Source organism: Aethina tumida, chromosome 2 (genome assembly GCF_024364675.1).
Source record: "Aethina tumida isolate Nest 87 chromosome 2, icAetTumi1.1, whole genome shotgun sequence".
Classification (NCBI taxonomy): Eukaryota; Metazoa; Arthropoda; class Insecta; order Coleoptera; family Nitidulidae; genus Aethina; species Aethina tumida.
The window spans coordinates 33608453-33625830 of record NC_065436.1 but is presented as its reverse complement, the minus strand read 5'-3'; the positions used below and the strand labels follow the sequence as shown (position 1 = coordinate 33625830).

The following is a 17378-nucleotide window of genomic DNA, read 5'->3' as shown; positions in this document are numbered from 1 at the left end:
ATGCCAAAATTTTATTATTTAATTTACAAAACGTACAATAATCTAAAAGGGAATTTGGAAGAGTAAAACCCAATAAAATTTTCTGTAATATATTATGGGAATAAATAGGACTTGGTAAAAAATTGCTGCATATAAAATGAGTCGTGTAACGTTACGTTTCTTTCCCTACTTCATAATAAAGTCCTGAGTATATTATTATCCATGTAACCAAAAATCCAGCAAATGAAGTCATAAAACCTTCCTTTGTAAGTTCCCAGGCACCACCAAATTCTTCTTCATCAATACATTGGAAATTTGTAAAGTAAAAGTAAATAATCCCCGCATTAATCAGGGCAAATCTGAAAAGGAAATATGAACATTCAATTTAAATGGTTGTTGTCTACTTACAAAGCTAATCCTATAATTCCTTTCAATGGTAGAAAACCCCAAAATACCCCTAAAATGATACCTATTGCCTGCCTTGCCCAATAAATTACGTCTAAAAATTCCTCCTATAAAATAATTAAACACATTTTGTAAAAATCTATCTCGTTCAAACGCACATAACCTATTATTTACCTTATCTGGCCATTCTGAATTGGAAGTAAACGCTCTAGACCATACTGAAGCGGTCGACGTTTTAGAAACGCCATTTTTCTCGAGGGTTTTTGTCTTTGTACTCATTGTTTCTTTCATTTAAAATTTTTAATTAAATAAATAAAGTTTTTCTTAATGACGTCTCATCTGTCAAGTCATTTGACTGGTGACGTGCTACACTCTGACGGCGCAGAATCACACCACAAGGCATTTTAATTTTTTTAAAAAAGCGTTTTAAATTTTTCCTAATAAAAGCAAAAGTATAATATATAATCCTCACCTTTTTTTCTGTGTCACTTAAGCCTAGTTGTTAATTTTAATTGCGCCTATATATTAATGAAAACTACAAACAGAAATCTGTAATAACTACAATACTTGTGTTTTGATTATAAATTTATACAACTCTGCATAAACAAACTAGTGTTGGGCATAATCGATATATTTCAATAATCGAATGATTCGAAATAATCGATACAAATAATCGAATGATCATTCGAATGATCGATTATGAATGACAAAATACTTCATATCTCATACAGACATCGAGTTGTCTGCGCACATTTCGAACTAATGAGTGACAAAATATTTCCAATGAATGATGTAGTATTTCGATTATTCGATTCTGTAAATTTTTAATATTTATGCATGTTTTAACTGTACTGAAGGTTATGAATATAAAAAATCAAATATTATTTACTATATATTATTTATTTAGGTGTGTTTCTATATTCGGTCGTTTATATGCAACGTTGTCAAGAAGCGTATTGTGCCAAAATTTAGATATTGAATGATAATCGAAATATTTAGACTATAAATCATAGATCACTTTACCACATAAATTTATTTGGGACAACTAAGATCAAAATATAAATTCAGTGCAAATTAATTTTTCTGAAGACTTAAATAACAATGTCAACTTGGCAGTGTTGCTTTCATGTTCAACAAAAATGCGCAGAAGCGTGATACAAATCATTCGTTCATCCGAAATATTTCATCACTCGGTTTTTCGAAATATTTCGATTATCCTTTAGAATCATGCGCAGATTCGAGTTTTCGAGATATCATTCATAATCGTTTGGAATAATCGAATGACCGAGTGATCGGCCATAATCGATATATTTCGATTATATCACTCATAATCGCCCGTCACTAAAACAAACCTCAAATCAGTGTATAAGTGTATGTAGTCTTTGATTGTCACATCTAATAATCACAATCTAACTTTTTATAATACTGTACTAAGAGTTCAAATCTGTTAATTTTTTGTGTAATTAAACAAAGCTAATGCGATTATTATTAAATATTTAAATAAACCAAAACTCAGTTTTCCTCTGAAAATGTTACATTAGAAAAGTAAAATAGTTTTAATAATGAAAAAAGTGCATTGTTTTACGAGATTAACAAATCCTCACATATATTTAGCAGACATAATGCCACAGGGTAGGACAACAAAAAGGAAAAAATATTATTAACATAAAATATATTTCAATTAATTGTTTTAGGCAAAAGAAAAATACATGTAAATGATAAACAAGTATTAGAATTGGTGAACATTTAAACATTTAAATGGGTAAATGTATAGATATTTTAAAAGATGAATTTTTAGACAATTATCATTAAGGTTCACAACAGCAGCATTTGAATCTTTACCAGTAGTTGTTAATGACAAAAAACACATCTTATGTGAAATTGTTGAGACTGTAATAAAAAATCCTTCATTGTGAATTTGGTCACTTTCCCTCAACATAACAAAGAAGTTTTAAAAGCTATAGAATAATCAAGAATTAACCTTTCCTCCTTATTCCTATTACTCAGAAAGTTTACAATTTTGTTCTTAATAAATTGTTTTTAAGGGTGACTAAAGAACACAGTGAAGGCTTACAGAACAAATATGTAAAAAGAAGGGAGTTTTACAAGATATTGCCAGAAGTCTTGAACAATAAATTATTACTATTGCTGATGCTTATATTAAGCAAGATGAATCTTTATTGGATAGTAAACTGAAAGAACTAAGGGAAGGAGTAATTGGTTAAAAGCAGTCTGATATAATTGAATTCATGTATAAACTGACTGAAATAAAACATTATATAAGCAAATATTTATTAAATTTATAATACAAAGTAGACTTATAAAGCTTAAGAATAGTTCAAAAACATTATCCATCGTTTCTGCAGGACCTCTGCAAAATACAAATTTATAGAAAAAAAATTATATAAAATTTATTTACAAATTTACTTTTATGTAGGATCTTGTTTCCCTGCATCATTCCTTGGTGGAGCCCCTTCGGTTGACTCACTGCCACCTCTTCTCTCCTCACCTTGGATCATTGCAAGATAGGGATCATATTCCTCATCCAAAATTTTGAAGGATTTATCTTTCCCTACATAACTAATTGAAATGTTCTTGTTGTTAAGATGAGAAGATTTGATTAATTTATCTAGACTACCATTTTTAGTTCATTCAGATTTTTCTCCAAATAAGTCCTGGGATCTTGCGATCTGGCTCCAATTGACATAGATTTGCAGTCATAGTAGTTGGCTGATGAACGTTTGGTAAGTGAGTGGGTCTTTGTCATATCCAGTAATCAAAAACCCTACGCCATAAGACCTCCTGTCATACTTCTGAGTGCAAATCTGCATTTTGTTGCTCAACTGATTGATCAATCTGTCTAATAGAAAATAATCATCATAGAAATATTTATAATGCAAGCACTCAACCCTCATATATCTACTTAATATCCTCGCATAAGCTGTCAAAACGGAAATCGTAATGCGAATGTGATTGTCGATGGTATAAATCTTTTTCTGATACGCGAACAGTTCAGAAGATGCTTGCTTCAAAGCGATTAGAACAGCATGAGTCTTACTTTTTAAACTGACAATCGCCGAACCCAAGTTAACTGCTTCCATGGCGTATTCCACTTGATGGAGGCGGCCCTGGGGACTCCATATCGTCACGTCGCTGTCGTATTGGTTTCGGAACATTTTTTTAGGATTTTACGTGTCTTATCTAATATCGCATCGCTTTTCTAATGTGATCATGATATATTCTAATTGAGAACTGTAAACCAGGTAATAACTATTGTTTATCAATTGATGAATTGTTTTGCAAAAAGAATTTACACATTTTCTATTTGAAGGTCTTCTCTAATGGTATTAACAAGTTTACCAGTAGGTCTCTCTTTAAATCGTATAAGTTAATAATGAATTGAATTTTTGTATTCACTTTGGAAGGGTCTGAGTGTATTTATACCTTTTAAAATAAAAAGACTAGAAAACCTGAATATTTCACAGGTTGTAATTAGTGTTAATATTAACAAGTATCAAGTAATTGGTTTTACTAGTCAAATGATTTATCATAACCTGTCAAAATTCTATTAAATAATTTATATTATTTAAATGTTTAAATTATAAAAACTTATTAATTATATATATATATATATATATATATATATATATATATAATAATTAATATTGTATAAAACAAAAAACTGTTGAATAGAACAATATGTTTAATCATCTAATGGACTTTTATAAAAATAAATAGTAAATAGGTAAAAGTAAACAAAATCACAATTAAAAATCGGTCTGTGTCCATTTATCAATTCCTTTTTTAATCTGCTTTGGCGGATCCTCTGGAACATTTTCTTTTAAAGACGTCGCCTTCAAAGGCGTCAATTTTCTTTGATTATTCACCGGAATAGGTACATTTAAATCTCTAATTGGTTTCCTCCCCTTAATATCGGAAAATTTCAAAAATTTCACTTCCTTTCTATTGCTGGTCAACGAGTCATCATCATCATCATCGGAATAAGATCTTTTCTTTGAATTACCTGCCAATTCTTGAATGGACGAAATGATAACATCTTTCACCTTTTTCCTCACTGAAGACCACAAACCTTTGTCTTTTGTTTGTGATCCATCAACCGCAGGAATTTCTGAGTCCATGCTACTCTGTATTGATTTGTGTGCAGTAGATGAATCTCCATCGTATATGCACTTTATAGAAGACAATTGTTTATGAGATGTTTCCTTGTCGACATCCGTTTTAATAGACGACAGATTCTCGTTCGACATATAATTTTGGTTAAATACATTTTTAAACACACCAGAAGTTTCAATATGCGTGCTGGCAAAAATATTTTGATCTTCATCAGCTTCTTTTGGTCGTTTGGCCTGGGGTTCCGGAGAATCTGTATATGTTTCCGATAGATTTACTTTTTCTGTTACTTTATTTGAATTCGTTGAAGCAGGTGCGAACTTATCTATTACCGGAGGTACTTTAAAAATGTTTATTTCATCGTTATGATTGGCTGAGGAATCCATTAGAGAAGTGTCTGTAGCACTTTCCCATAGTGTGCAGTTTGGAGAACCTACTTTTTCTTCTTGTACTTGAAGTTGTGGTTCTTGTATTTCGGTGTTTGCTGTTTGGTATTCGATTGTTGGCGTTACAATCACTGTAAAATAAATGAAATAATTCGAGTAATGAAACACGGCGACAGATAAGTGATATTTTACCTGGTGAACTGATATTCTTGGCTGGACTGTGTTGTTGATTTTGTCCTGAAATATAATCTAGTAATTATGCATAATATTAATTAGTTGTGTGTGTTACCTTTAGGTTGATTATGCGACGATTCAGGATCAATATATTCAACACTTACAGTTTCACAAAATGTAACCTTCCTTTTGCTTAACTCCTGATTGGGAGTTTCGCAATAATTCTTATCACCTTCAGTCTTATTTACACTGCTGAGACTGAAAGGGTTTATATCGACTGATGTGTCCCCGTTAACTTGCATGGGTGTGCTGGTGGCCAGGTTTTTCAAGACGTCCAAATATTTCTTTCCTGTTCCGTCTTTACCGAAGAGTGCGGTGATCGGTGGCGAGTCGTACTCCTTGTTGTTTTCAGCGACCGTTGGTGAGTTGTATACGGCTATAGTAGGTGTGCATTTACCGTGAATGAACAGATCTTCAGGTGAATTGAAAACCTTCTTACACAGTACACAATGTATGGGCCAATGTGTCTGTATTATGTGTTCGATTAGTTCGACAGTTGGATTTTTAATAGTTCCTATCCCGTACAAACAAAAGTCGCATTCTGGAAATGTCAAATTGTGTGCGGATTTCTCGTGGTTCAACCGACACTGAACGCAACAAAATACCAAAGTACACAGCCTGCAGTGATTCTAAAAGTTCAGTTTTAATTCAACCTATTGTCGCAAGGCTTTTGGACTTACACTTTTGAAATCCTTCATTTTGGGACATATAAATTAACACGATTACTATTTTCAATTATAACACAACAAAAACTTATGCCAGCCATTTATTTCCTTTTTTAACCTTCATTATTTTTTGTTGCTCTGACTTTATACACTTAGTCAAGATGCAAGAAACTACTGTAAATAAAACAACAAGAATTATTAATATTTATTTGACTTATTTGACCAAAACTACGACTTCCTCAGTCCGTTTATATTAAATTTTGAAAAGATTTAGAGATTGACCGGAATTAGATATTAAATTCAAGGAATATAACAATGTTCAAGTGTTTGAATATTGATTAATAGATAATACAAAAATTTTAAAATTAATTATCTACAGCTAAAACTTGACAATAGTCTTGTTTGAGGGGTAAATTTCTTAAGAAAACAGGTCCATAGTAGTTTAATAAGTACTTTTAAATTCTCTTCAATACATTAAGGCAGTTTCATAGCTATGTTGGGTCGACCAGATTGTGTACATTGATTAATAAACAATGCTAAAATTTTAAAATCGGTAATCTAAGCTAGTAATAGACTGGTGTGAAGGGTAAACATTTTAAAAAAACTGTAGGTAATTTAATAAGTACTTTTATATATTCAGTAATATTCTCATGTCATAACTACATTGGTTTGATAAGGTTATTTATATTGATTAATTATATATTAATATATTACTAAAATTTTAAAATTAAAGATTTAGGATAGTACTTGACAATATTCTTGTTTGAGGGGTAAATTTCTTAAAAAACAGGTCCATAGTAATTTAATAAATACTTTTATATTCACAGAAACTACTTAAGACAGTGTGTTAGCTACGCAGTCTTGATCAGGTTACGTACATACGTAATGTACATTAATTAATAAATAGTACTAAAATTTTAAAGTCGGTGAACTAAGTTTTTAAAAAACACGACCGTAGTAATTTAATGAGAACTTTTATATATTCAGTAATATTTTCCTTAAGACAGTGTCATAACTACGTTGGTTTGATCAGGTTATACATATTAATTAACTAATACTAAATACTAAAATTTTAAAATTAATGATTTGGGGTAAATTTCTTAAAATACAAGCCCATAGTAATTTAATAAATACTTTTATAATCTTAGCAACTCCTTAAGTCACTATGATATATACGTTGGCTTGACCAGGTTGCGTATACAGATTAATAAATAGTACTGATGATCTAAAAACTGAAAAAAAAACTAGACAAATGTAATTTAATGAGCACTTTTATATATCAGCAATATCATAACTATGTTATGTTGGTTTGGCCAGGTTTTCTATGAGGTTACATCTTGATAAATAACTAACTAAAGCTACTACTTAATAATAATCTATACTTTAACGAAAATATAACTAATTTCTAATTTGTTAACTTGCATTGAAATTAATTATTGAATTATATCATATAAGTATATATAAGTACAGTACATTTTAAGAACGTTATTGGCAACCCAAGTTACATGTACAAATGTGAGGCATTGTCAGTGACAATTTGTCACATATAATAGTCATAACCTAACTTTTTATAATACGGTAGTGAGAGTGATATAGTCTTTGCCTCAAATGTTTTTGTGACTTCCATACTTGTAGTTATGTCGTAAATATAATATATTAATGTACATAATTCTTTAATGATGAACAAAGAACATTCCAATAGGAAAACGCACTAAATTTTAAAAACAAACATGAGCAATTCAATACTAAAAAAAAATTGCAGAATTCGATTAAAGATTAAAGACACGGGCGAGGTATTTATTGGGACCTTCTGTGGCGGTAGTGTAGGTGTAATAGAAATAAACAACGTAGTTGATCAGAAGGGTAAACAATTGCTGGGAGTTTATTCATTTAACTTGGATGAAATTGAAAAGTTACAGCAAAATATTTCACAAGATCAAAAACGGGATGAAACGTCGAAAGTTTCCGACGGACGTCTGTATAGTTACATGTTACCAATGGAAGAAATTGAGAGACTTCAAGAAGTTGCTGAGTGTGCACCATTGATATCATCAGAAGACAGCACATATCAAAAGGCTGTTGATACACTAAAAATGACTGAAACTATTGGATTGTCAGTTTTAGGACACAATAACATGGCACTGCTGATTCTGGGTAATAAGTTTAATGTTTATGTATTTGATTGTTTGAATTTTAATGAAGAAAACTTTCCAAAAGAATTGGCTGAAATATTGCAGTCAAAAATCCATCAAAAAGTTGTTCATGGAGAAGAACATGCACAGTACCTAAAAAAAATTAATATTGAATTGAATAATGTTTATGACACACAAAAATGGGAATTACTTATTTATAACAAATTTTCTCATCAGACTATGCTTGTTGGTAGATGTTTGGATGAAGCAATGCAAGATGTTTTAAAAATTCCTGATTATGTACTTTATAAAGCAATTGAAAAGAACTCAGAAATGGAGAAGTGGTCTCAAAGACCATTAAGTGATTCTAGAAGATTGTGTGCGGCACTACTTTGTGTCTTTTTATGCCCATTGAAAGATGGGTTGGAATTTGAAAAATGTAAACCCGTAATTGATTCTACCTGTGATATTTACAATTTTTATATTGAGCAAGATAACATCAATTTTGATTCAATAATTCGTAATAACGAATGTTGTGAGCAAGTGATAAGGATTATAAAAAAAAATAATTTTAAGTTCTAAACTGTAATTGTGTAAAAAATAATAAAGCTTTTTTTAATGCCTAAATACCTTATTTTTCCTGATATAATTCCCTAATTAATTACAAAATGATAGTACAAGAGACCATTATTTTTAATAATTTGTTATATTCCCTGCATGTTGCAACTTGATCATAAAAATAATCAACTTTATTATTTTAAAACAACTGAACAATTGAAGGGTGTACTGACCAAGTATTCACTGGAGATATATGCAGTTAATAATCTGTTTTGTTTTATTAATTTCACAAGGAACTTGGTGATATTTGTTTTAATACTGGTGTAAAAGTTCTGTTGTTGATGCAATTTTGTTTAATTTATGCAGAAGATTACATTGTATATTAAAATATACCTTGTTGCAATATAAAGCCATTAATATATTGTTTTTTGAAATAATTCAAATTACCCATTTTAGGAAACGCACTATATATTTAAAAGTTATCAACAATTAAATCAAAATTTCATGTAAACCTTTTATTAAAATCTATAAAAATATACAGACATACCAAACAAATAATTTAAAGCTATAATACACAAGAACTGCTTAACCTAAACATATTTACTAAACAAAACATATCACAATGAAAATTTCAATCCCATCACAACGAGCAAATCGGCTGGTCACTAATCTTGAAATCCGCCACCAATGAAAAATGATCCGAAGGATAGGCGAACGAAGGTATTCTGTGCTCGCCAATCTCCTCACCACTCGGAAACTCCAAAACCGACTCGACTTCCAAGTTATTCTTTGTATAAAATATATAATCGATGGTGTGACAGATCTCCCCTTCGTCTCTAATCTTCCACGTGGTGTAGGGCGGCTCCCGATCCGCGGAATGTCCGTTTGAACTGTCGCAGTCCGCATATGCGCTGGACAAACCCATGGTGGTGGAGTTCAAAATGGTACTGTAAACAGGCTCGATCGGCTCTGCGTTGAAATCCCCGCAAAGCACCACCGGTCTGTTGCCGCAGTTCTCGCTGACGAAGTTCAACAGATCCTTTCCCTGTTCGTTACGAAGGGTGGAGAGGAGCGCACCCTTCCTGGCCTTCAAATGGGTGGTGGTGATGCATACCTCTTTTCCCGTTTCCTTTATTCTCAGGTTTACCATCAGGGCCACCTGGTTGCTTTGCACCCTCCATATTTCCAAAATTCGGCTCAATGAACTGAGCAGCTCGAATTTGTCGGTGCGATAGAATATGGCGCAGCCGTCCGGTCCGTTGTTGCCATGGATGTAGACGCACGGGGAGTCGGGCTTGGGGAAGAACAGTCCGGAATATCCCTGCGTTCCAAGTATGTTCTTCAGGAAGTTGAAGTGGTCGACTTCCTGCAAACAAATTATGTCCGGACAATACTCGACGATTTCCTCAATTATGTAAAATCTGCGGTGGCTCCACTCCAAGGCCTCGTCCGGACATTTGGCGAAGTTGTCGTTCATTTGTCCCAAAGCTGAAACAAAAAAATTAAATATTTCGAAGTGGGCTAAATATTCGAACGTACCTTGCGACAGCACGTTCCACTGGAACACTCGCAAGCTGTCCGGGCTTGTAACGTAATCGCTGCATCCTAGAAAAGGTCAAAATTGTTAGTTGTTGGTCAATAGGTGAAGAACGAAAGTACCTTTAGTGACAGCGTTCAGCTTTCTGAACTTGAAACCGTAGTCGTGGTCGTTGGGATTTCGAGCCTTCTTGAAGGCCCTCTTGAAAATGGGATAGCCGATGCGGATTTGCTTCTGACAATGTTGCAGCAGCTCGTTTCGGCTTAAGCTCTTTGGTATGACCAAGTCATTGTCTTGGACGTCGTCGTTTAGGATCTTCGGCGCCGAACTGAAGCTGCCCATCCTGCAAAGAATTAAAGAATTTATCTTTGAATTAAACAAATATTTAGTGAGGACCTCTGCAAAATGGCTTTTTGTATTTTAACATTTTGCAGCAGTTTGTTTTCAATTTGTGTCGTCTCCAACATTGTCGAGGATGTACTAAAAATTTATTTCCCAGTACGGTCTTTATATACAAACGTTTTGTTTGAGATAAACACATAAATATTCAGTCGGTTTTTAATTTGAATTTCTTTTCTGGCAATCCACACAATACTCATGTGAGTTTAGAAGTGGCAAAGGTGCAAACAAACACCACTATCTTCATCGCGATTACACATTTGTGAATAATTTTAGAATGCCGAAACCGTTCAAAGTTCTATTAAGTAACTACCATTCCTGCGGGTTTTGTAAGAAGATTTACAGTTTTATTTTAGGCGATAAAATTAATACGGTTATAAATGTCCTTATAAAGAAATTATTGGACTTATTTGTTCATAATAATCATACACATTAATTTGCTTATATGCAAATGTCTTTTACATGATTATTCCAGTTTTTGTTTTCCAATAGGTCTAATGCATTGTTATTACAGTTAATTAAAATTACATGTTCAATATTGACTTCAAACATGTTTGTTTTAATTAATTATACATTTATTTAAAAAAAACTATAATTGATTATCAAGGCGACATCTGTGAGGTTGCGTCAAAACCATACGAAATCCTGCTGATTAGCAGGAGACCGATCGACCTATGACGTATTAGTTCAAGTTCAATGATTTCAGGTTATGTTTAATTCCTGCTTTCTGTTTACAAATATATTTCGAACAATTACCGCGCTCCGAAACGCTTGAACAAAGAACACGAACCCGTTCATTTAACCGATAAGACAAGGGACTTACTTTTGCTGCTTTTTCAAATAAGTCAGGATCACGTGCGATTGGGACATATCATCTAAACAGTTCATCTCGATGACTGACTTGACTTTTAGAAGGCGATTTAATTAAATTCGTTTCGTATGACGCACCAATGTGAACTCTATGATGAGTATTGATGTAACAAAAGTGCTTTTGCTTTTGGTGCAGCCGGTATTGTTTCGTGCCGATTCACGTACGTCCACTAATTCTATTTGATAATGTTGTCTTATAGACAATGCAAGGAGATAATTGGGCATTTTAAGATAAGATTTTCAATGTTTTATGTAGACAAATGTGTCAGTATTCAGGATTAAATAAGCAAATAAGTAACTTTATGGCCAATTCAAAACACCAAATTGAATATTAATGTAAATTGTAGGTGATTCATTTGTGTCAATGTTTCCTGGTAGATTATCTTTCTCCAAAATTTTAATGGTTAACATACTTTAGATTAGTTAATTTATCTCGTTTATCTGTTGTTTATATAATCGTTCTATTAATTCTCTTATTTTTATGTGGCTAGAAGGTTACGTCAAATAGTAAGATTTTCAGTCCTTTGATTACCCAGGAAGTTTCCAACATTGTGAAGGTTCCAGAAGCCGCTTTCTCGTTCCCTTGAAAAACTACTTGGAATTAAGGTTCTTTCTTTAACTTTATCCCCGCCCTATTTCTCAATTATTTCCCATTGTTAATAACTCAAGGTTTCAAAAGTGCATATGTAATCGTATTTTCGGCAGCGCACTCTGCAACAATCATTATCATTATTCAGTCCATCAATCATCAACACAAGTTGCCGTCGTTTTTATGGCCATTCAACATCTTTATTGTACCGTCAATGTCAGCGGTTAACAAACCAGTTACATCAAAAATGGGTTATCCATTTTCTTCGCCGTCAAATCGAGAAAAAATTTTCGGGAAACGAGATCGAGGAAGTGCCACACGTACGACCTTTAACTTGACCTCAGCCAAGCCGAGATGTGAGGTTGACGATTACGGTACGAAATTGTACGTTAATTGCACGGTCTCAATCATCCCTGATCTAAATTCTACGTGACGATCGGCATTCTCGACGGTCACACACACCGCAGCGTTGGATTGTTTCGCACGATTCATTGACCCAATTGATTTGTTTCACTTACCTCTGCATCGCCAGCAAACGTCCGAACCTCCTGGCCGAAACGACCAGACGTGAGCCCCTAGATGCCATTGCTAATAACACTTTCACTACGAATTCAAACAGATTTTTTTGCGGTTTTTGTTTGTAACGACACTACAAGAACTCCTCGAAAGCACAAGATAAAGTTCTGAAACACTTCTGTACGTAGTACATGTACAACGTTTGTCCCATCACCTGACGTACGTCGAGTATTTTAGGTTTGTTGCCCTGTGGGGAGAAAAAATGCTGACGACATATTATAAATTTTTTGTCTGTACGGTTTGTTGCTGATGGTTGTTTTGTTTGTGGATCAAATAAATTGGAGCGACGCGGGAATCCCTATGGTGTTCTGGTCCGAAGTGAAAGGGAATTGTCTGAGTTCTATGACGTAAATCCTTAATTATGTAATTTAAAAAGAATTCGTGTTAAATTTTATCCTTAAATTCTTTGTGGGAACGTAAAAAATTATTGGAGAGATAAATTTACAAATTTACATTTTCATTATCCTGTTGAAACACGTAAATTATCTGAATTTCAATTAATTTCTTAATTAACGTGCGAAAACTCACTTGTAATAATGTAAGTAATTTAATAAACAAACAAAACGAAAATTTATTGCCTAGCACAATCATAAAATATTGTATTGTATAATTAATTGCTAACTTTTAACAATAAATCAAGCCGATTTATGTCAAATGCTGGATTTTAAACACACTCGCAAAGTTCCGCCATAACATTATTCAATTGTGGAAATTTAAATAATTGCAATGAATGTAAATGGTTTCTATTTATATTAATTATTTATGTAACAAAAAGAAATTCATACAATTCAGCCAAACTTTAGATTTGTAAAGTAAAAGCTAATCTTGGAACAAAATATTTCTCTGCTACGTGACAAATATTAACAAGAAGTTAATATTCTCAAATAGTTTGCTTTGTGTGACTTAATTGTTTCCGATAGTGTAGGGACAAAGACCAAGAAGCAACGATTGTATGCCTTTCATGTTAGTTCCTCGCCAACCAACGCGATACGAATAAGATTATTTATTTAAATCGGTCACGTGGATATCTCCGTATAAACAATGAGGAAGTGTTGTGCAAGTCTTCCTTATAGTTTCTAAAAAAAATATCTGATCCGAATTGTGTTTGTGCAAAAATTTTCGGTGATGGATTTATATAATTTGTCGGAGTCGTACCGCGGAAATGGTACCGATTCAAAAAAAAAAAATCCATTGCGTAAGTCCATTACACGCTAATCGTGCTTGTAAAAAAATCAGCCGGTAATTATTTTTTATTAGTGTTTTTTGTCCCACAAACCTATATTTTATCTAAACGAATTGATTCTAATTGGCGGGTTATTATATCGGACCTGTTTGTAGACACAAACAGAAGTACCGGATGTGCCGATGTGTATTATTTTTATGCAAGGAACTGGTCGAGCCGTTCGGAGGCGGAAGAGTAATTTCAGTGTGTTGCGGAATTGTGAATGCCATGGAGGAAGTAAATCCGCTCCAGAAACTCCAAAAACGACTTTACAATGTTTGTTAATGGCAAATTAACGTCGAGGTCTGTGAACTCCGCTGTCTTCAGCTTAACAATCACTTTATTAAAATGATCGATTATAATACATGGTATAATTATAACTATTTTTGATGGAGTTGTTTACGCCAAAACTTTTTGCAGCTCCTCTCGGCACAAATAGCCTGTTTACCGATAATCTAAATTTATTCGCATAAACAAATTTAGAAAAAAATGTTTGCTTATAGCTTAATCGATATCAATTAGTCATAAACTTTCGTTCCCAGAAAATCCACCTCAGTTTACATGAATGAGTAGTTAAGTACTCATTTATTACATAATAAAAAAGTCAATAAGCAATTTAACAACAGAGTTTTCTGGAAACGTTTTTCCCCAACGTTTTTATCTTCAAATTCTGCGATTGTTAAAAGATCAAGGTTTCTTTTTTCAAATAGCTTTAGTAACTCTGATATCTGTTACTCAAACAATAGATATTGTTTAAACGGCAATAAAAATTGCGCCATTGTACATTAATATTAGTTGGCACACGAATTTTTGAATTGGAATATTTACAAGTTGACATTTAAAGACACCAATTTTTTTTTAATCTGCCGAACAGGTTCTATTATCAGAATTGGATGCTGTACATAGAAAAGTCAGATAGAAAACTAGTTGTGATAGTTTAAGATATTTCCGATCGTGTCAATAAAACTCGTTTTTAAATCCGAAGATAAATCGTATCGGAAATTGTCCGTATATTAAAGCGCAATATGTAAAATATTACCTTAAATTTTATATAAAATATATAAACACATACAAAAATATCCAATGATTTCATAATAATCATTAAAAACCTCAAATAGTTCATTACTAAATTTGGGATTTTTTTCGTGCGGTTTCTAATACTCAGAATAAACAATGCTTTTTTAAGAAACATGTGCTTTGACCTAAGATTTGATATTAATTGTCCGTACATCAAAGTGATATTATATAGAATAGTACCTTAACTTTATAACAAATATATAAATTAATGTTTTTATTAGTCCTAAACCTGACACATAATATTAAATGATTGCATTTTAATCATTAAAAACCTCAATTACTTCATTACTAAATTTATAATTTTTTCTTTTAATGTGAATAAACAATCAACACATGTGCATTGTCCTAAGATTTTATATAAATTTAAAAGTGGGTAATCTAATAATAATTTTTGGCAAGACCTTTATAATATTGGCCACAAATAAGAATTTTTATTTAAATAAATATTCATTGTTGGATATGGTAACCGTTAATATTTTTAGAAATCAATTTTAGTAAGCAGTATCTTTCCTGCTGCAACGTTAACTTTACGACAAAGACAATTGGAAGAAACTAAAGTGCTCAAACCCCTCCAATAGTTAAAGCAAAAAATTACCTCACAAGATACAAGAGAAGTTCCTTCGGCGGAACAAAATCGCCGGACGTCTCGTCCATGTAACCGAACTTGAGCTGCATCCCTCTGGCCAGGAGACGCTTCTTCGCCGCCGTGGGCGTCATCAGGCTGGCCCTCGCCAAACTTTCGGCCAGCTCCAGATCCTCCTTGATCCTCTTCAGATCGAGGGTCGGACACTGTTCGTCAACCATCATCTTGTGGACGCACGTGTTTTTGGGGCTAACTCTTCGGTACTATCAAATCGTGTCGTTCTTCCGGTGTTCGTATCGCAAATGGTAAACTCGCAGAGAACGGTCAACGGAGACTGGATCGGTGCGTGGCTGTGTACCGGTATTAATGGTACACGTCTGGTAGTCGCGACCTTTGCGGTCACATGTGAGCCGGCAGCTTCCGAGGAGTGGTCAGTCGGTGTGTGGTGAACGTCGCGGCGCTCAATTTAATGTTTACATAGGCGTCACCACGCAGATACTCGTGGTGTTTATTAAAGGAGGTTTTCGGTAATTTGTTAAGACTGCCGCGGATGTTCATTGTTTTATATTAAATTTTTGTTCTTATCACTTCCTCAAGGTTTAATTGATAAAAAATGTGTCAATAAGGATTTACTGAGTCATCAATTAAACGATTTCCTGTGTATTAATGTGAACTGGAAAATTATCTCTGGCACTCGTAAAACCCTTAAAAGTGACACTAAACTGAGCTAATTAGAATGTTAATGTGATTTAATTAACCAAATATCAACTTAATGACATTCTTGCATAAAAATGTTTCAGTTTTAGGCTTCCAACGCAAGATATTTGTGAAAAGCATGTTTAACATTCAAAATGAATCAAAGATCTTTGTAGTAGTACCGTGTTAGACATTAAGAAGTACTGTTACAACTGTTTACATTTTTTACAATTAAACTACGTCGTAATACCATTATCAGTTTTTGTTGGTAATTTTCATGTTGATGTATGTTTTATTTGTTATCGGGTACATTTAAATTTTAAAAAGCAACATAAATCAGTAGGTATGCAAATTCACATCATCACGTTATGATATATGGAAATCAAGCCGCAGTATTTCTTGTTGTTTGTGCTTTACTTCGAATGTGGATCATTTCCTTACTACTATGGCGCTCATTAATATTAATCATTTGGAACTTGGCGAGCACAACCAGTTTTATATATATATATATACAATCCAACTCAACACCTCCACAGCCTCACGTTCTATTTTCACCGTACGCAAATGTAATTGCTTTATTACAATTTGAGAAAAACATTATGTGAGTACCATTCTATATTGGGAAAACTTATTACTTTACCAGACGTAGAATTCACCTTCGGACCAGCAACGATTATCATAATTACCTTTGGCACGACAACATGTTTCCATCGACAAATGCGGAAAATTGTTTGTTTATTTTTACGCATCTGTGTAATGTAGTTGTGTTGTTCATGCTTTGAATATATCAATTTGATTATCGGCACGAACTGAACACCAGTTATGGAATTATAGTTTGCATGATTTAGACATGCAAATCATGAAATTATAGGCACTTTAGAAAAACTGGCTAATCGATCGTGTTCAATTCACCTTATAATTTACGATGGTCGTAAACAATGTTTATTTAATTTTTGATAATACCCACGTGTCGAACCTGCTACTTTTTATTCGCATGTTCCTACCTGCGGCCCCCCCACGCAGCGATTACGTTTTCGTTCGTTAATCGGTGCCAGAAAACCACTTCACCTAGACATTCCGCGTTTCCGCGCAAAACAACCATTAGCAACGACAAACCGGACGTAGTTGAGACCGTTCACTTACCACCATATCAAGCTGAATGTCTTTTATCCCGAGGGTACACTTCACGAACTAATCAACTAACTAACTAACTAACTAAAAACGACTGTCCGAAGTGCGAGTCATTAATTCACACAGCCACTGGTACGTACTGCTATTTCGGATGACTGCTGATACATGCGTGTGTCCAACCTTCTCGCCCGTCAGACAAATTATAAAT

At 33.3% G+C, this 17378-nt stretch overlaps 4 protein-coding genes and 1 pseudogene across 7 annotated transcripts; 1 reads left to right on the top strand and 4 right to left on the bottom strand.

Annotated features, from left to right (window-relative positions):
- Positions 1 to 75: 75 nt before the first annotated feature.
- On the bottom strand, positions 76 to 778 carry LOC109598804 (respirasome Complex Assembly Factor 1). The gene is made up of 3 exons (XM_020014725.2): positions 559 to 778; positions 388 to 491; positions 76 to 338 (listed from the first exon to the last, which is right to left on the bottom strand). The coding sequence occupies exons 1-3, from the start codon at positions 673 to 675 to the stop codon at positions 152 to 154; spliced, it is 408 nt and encodes a 135-aa protein (XP_019870284.1). The 5' UTR covers positions 676 to 778; the 3' UTR covers positions 76 to 151.
- A 1885-nt stretch (positions 779 to 2663) lies between these two features.
- On the bottom strand, positions 2664 to 3992 carry LOC109598798 (proteasome subunit alpha type-1-like; annotated as a pseudogene).
- A 77-nt stretch (positions 3993 to 4069) lies between these two features.
- Positions 4070 to 5922, bottom strand: LOC109598801 (uncharacterized). Its single transcript, XM_020014722.2, has 4 exons — positions 5816 to 5922; positions 5191 to 5764; positions 5094 to 5138; positions 4070 to 5032 (listed from the first exon to the last, which is right to left on the bottom strand). The coding sequence occupies exons 1-4, from the start codon at positions 5831 to 5833 to the stop codon at positions 4152 to 4154; spliced, it is 1518 nt and encodes a 505-aa protein (XP_019870281.2). The 5' UTR covers positions 5834 to 5922; the 3' UTR covers positions 4070 to 4151.
- Positions 5923 to 7361: 1439 nt separating this feature from the next.
- On the top strand, positions 7362 to 8559 carry LOC109598803 (uncharacterized). The gene is made up of 2 exons (XM_020014724.2): positions 7362 to 7954; positions 8018 to 8559. Exons 1-2 carry the CDS (start codon positions 7531 to 7533, stop codon positions 8512 to 8514), a joined length of 921 nt encoding a protein of 306 aa, XP_019870283.2. The 5' UTR covers positions 7362 to 7530; the 3' UTR covers positions 8515 to 8559.
- Positions 8560 to 8990: 431 nt separating this feature from the next.
- LOC109598810 (nocturnin) lies at positions 8991 to 17378 on the bottom strand. 4 transcript variants are annotated; one of them, XM_049963797.1, is made up of 5 exons: positions 17183 to 17378; positions 12404 to 12648; positions 10150 to 10370; positions 10030 to 10095; positions 8991 to 9978 (listed from the first exon to the last, which is right to left on the bottom strand). In XM_049963797.1, exons 2-5 carry the CDS (start codon positions 12469 to 12471, stop codon positions 9131 to 9133), a joined length of 1203 nt encoding a protein of 400 aa, XP_049819754.1. In that variant the 5' UTR covers positions 12472 to 12648; positions 17183 to 17378; the 3' UTR covers positions 8991 to 9130. The 4 variants fall into 4 exon arrangements, with proteins under 4 accessions (XP_049819754.1, XP_049819752.1, XP_049819755.1 ...); XM_049963795.1 differs by lacking the exons at positions 12404 to 12648; positions 17183 to 17378 and adding an exon at positions 15356 to 15702; XM_049963798.1 differs by lacking the exons at positions 12404 to 12648; positions 17183 to 17378 and adding an exon at positions 11250 to 11615.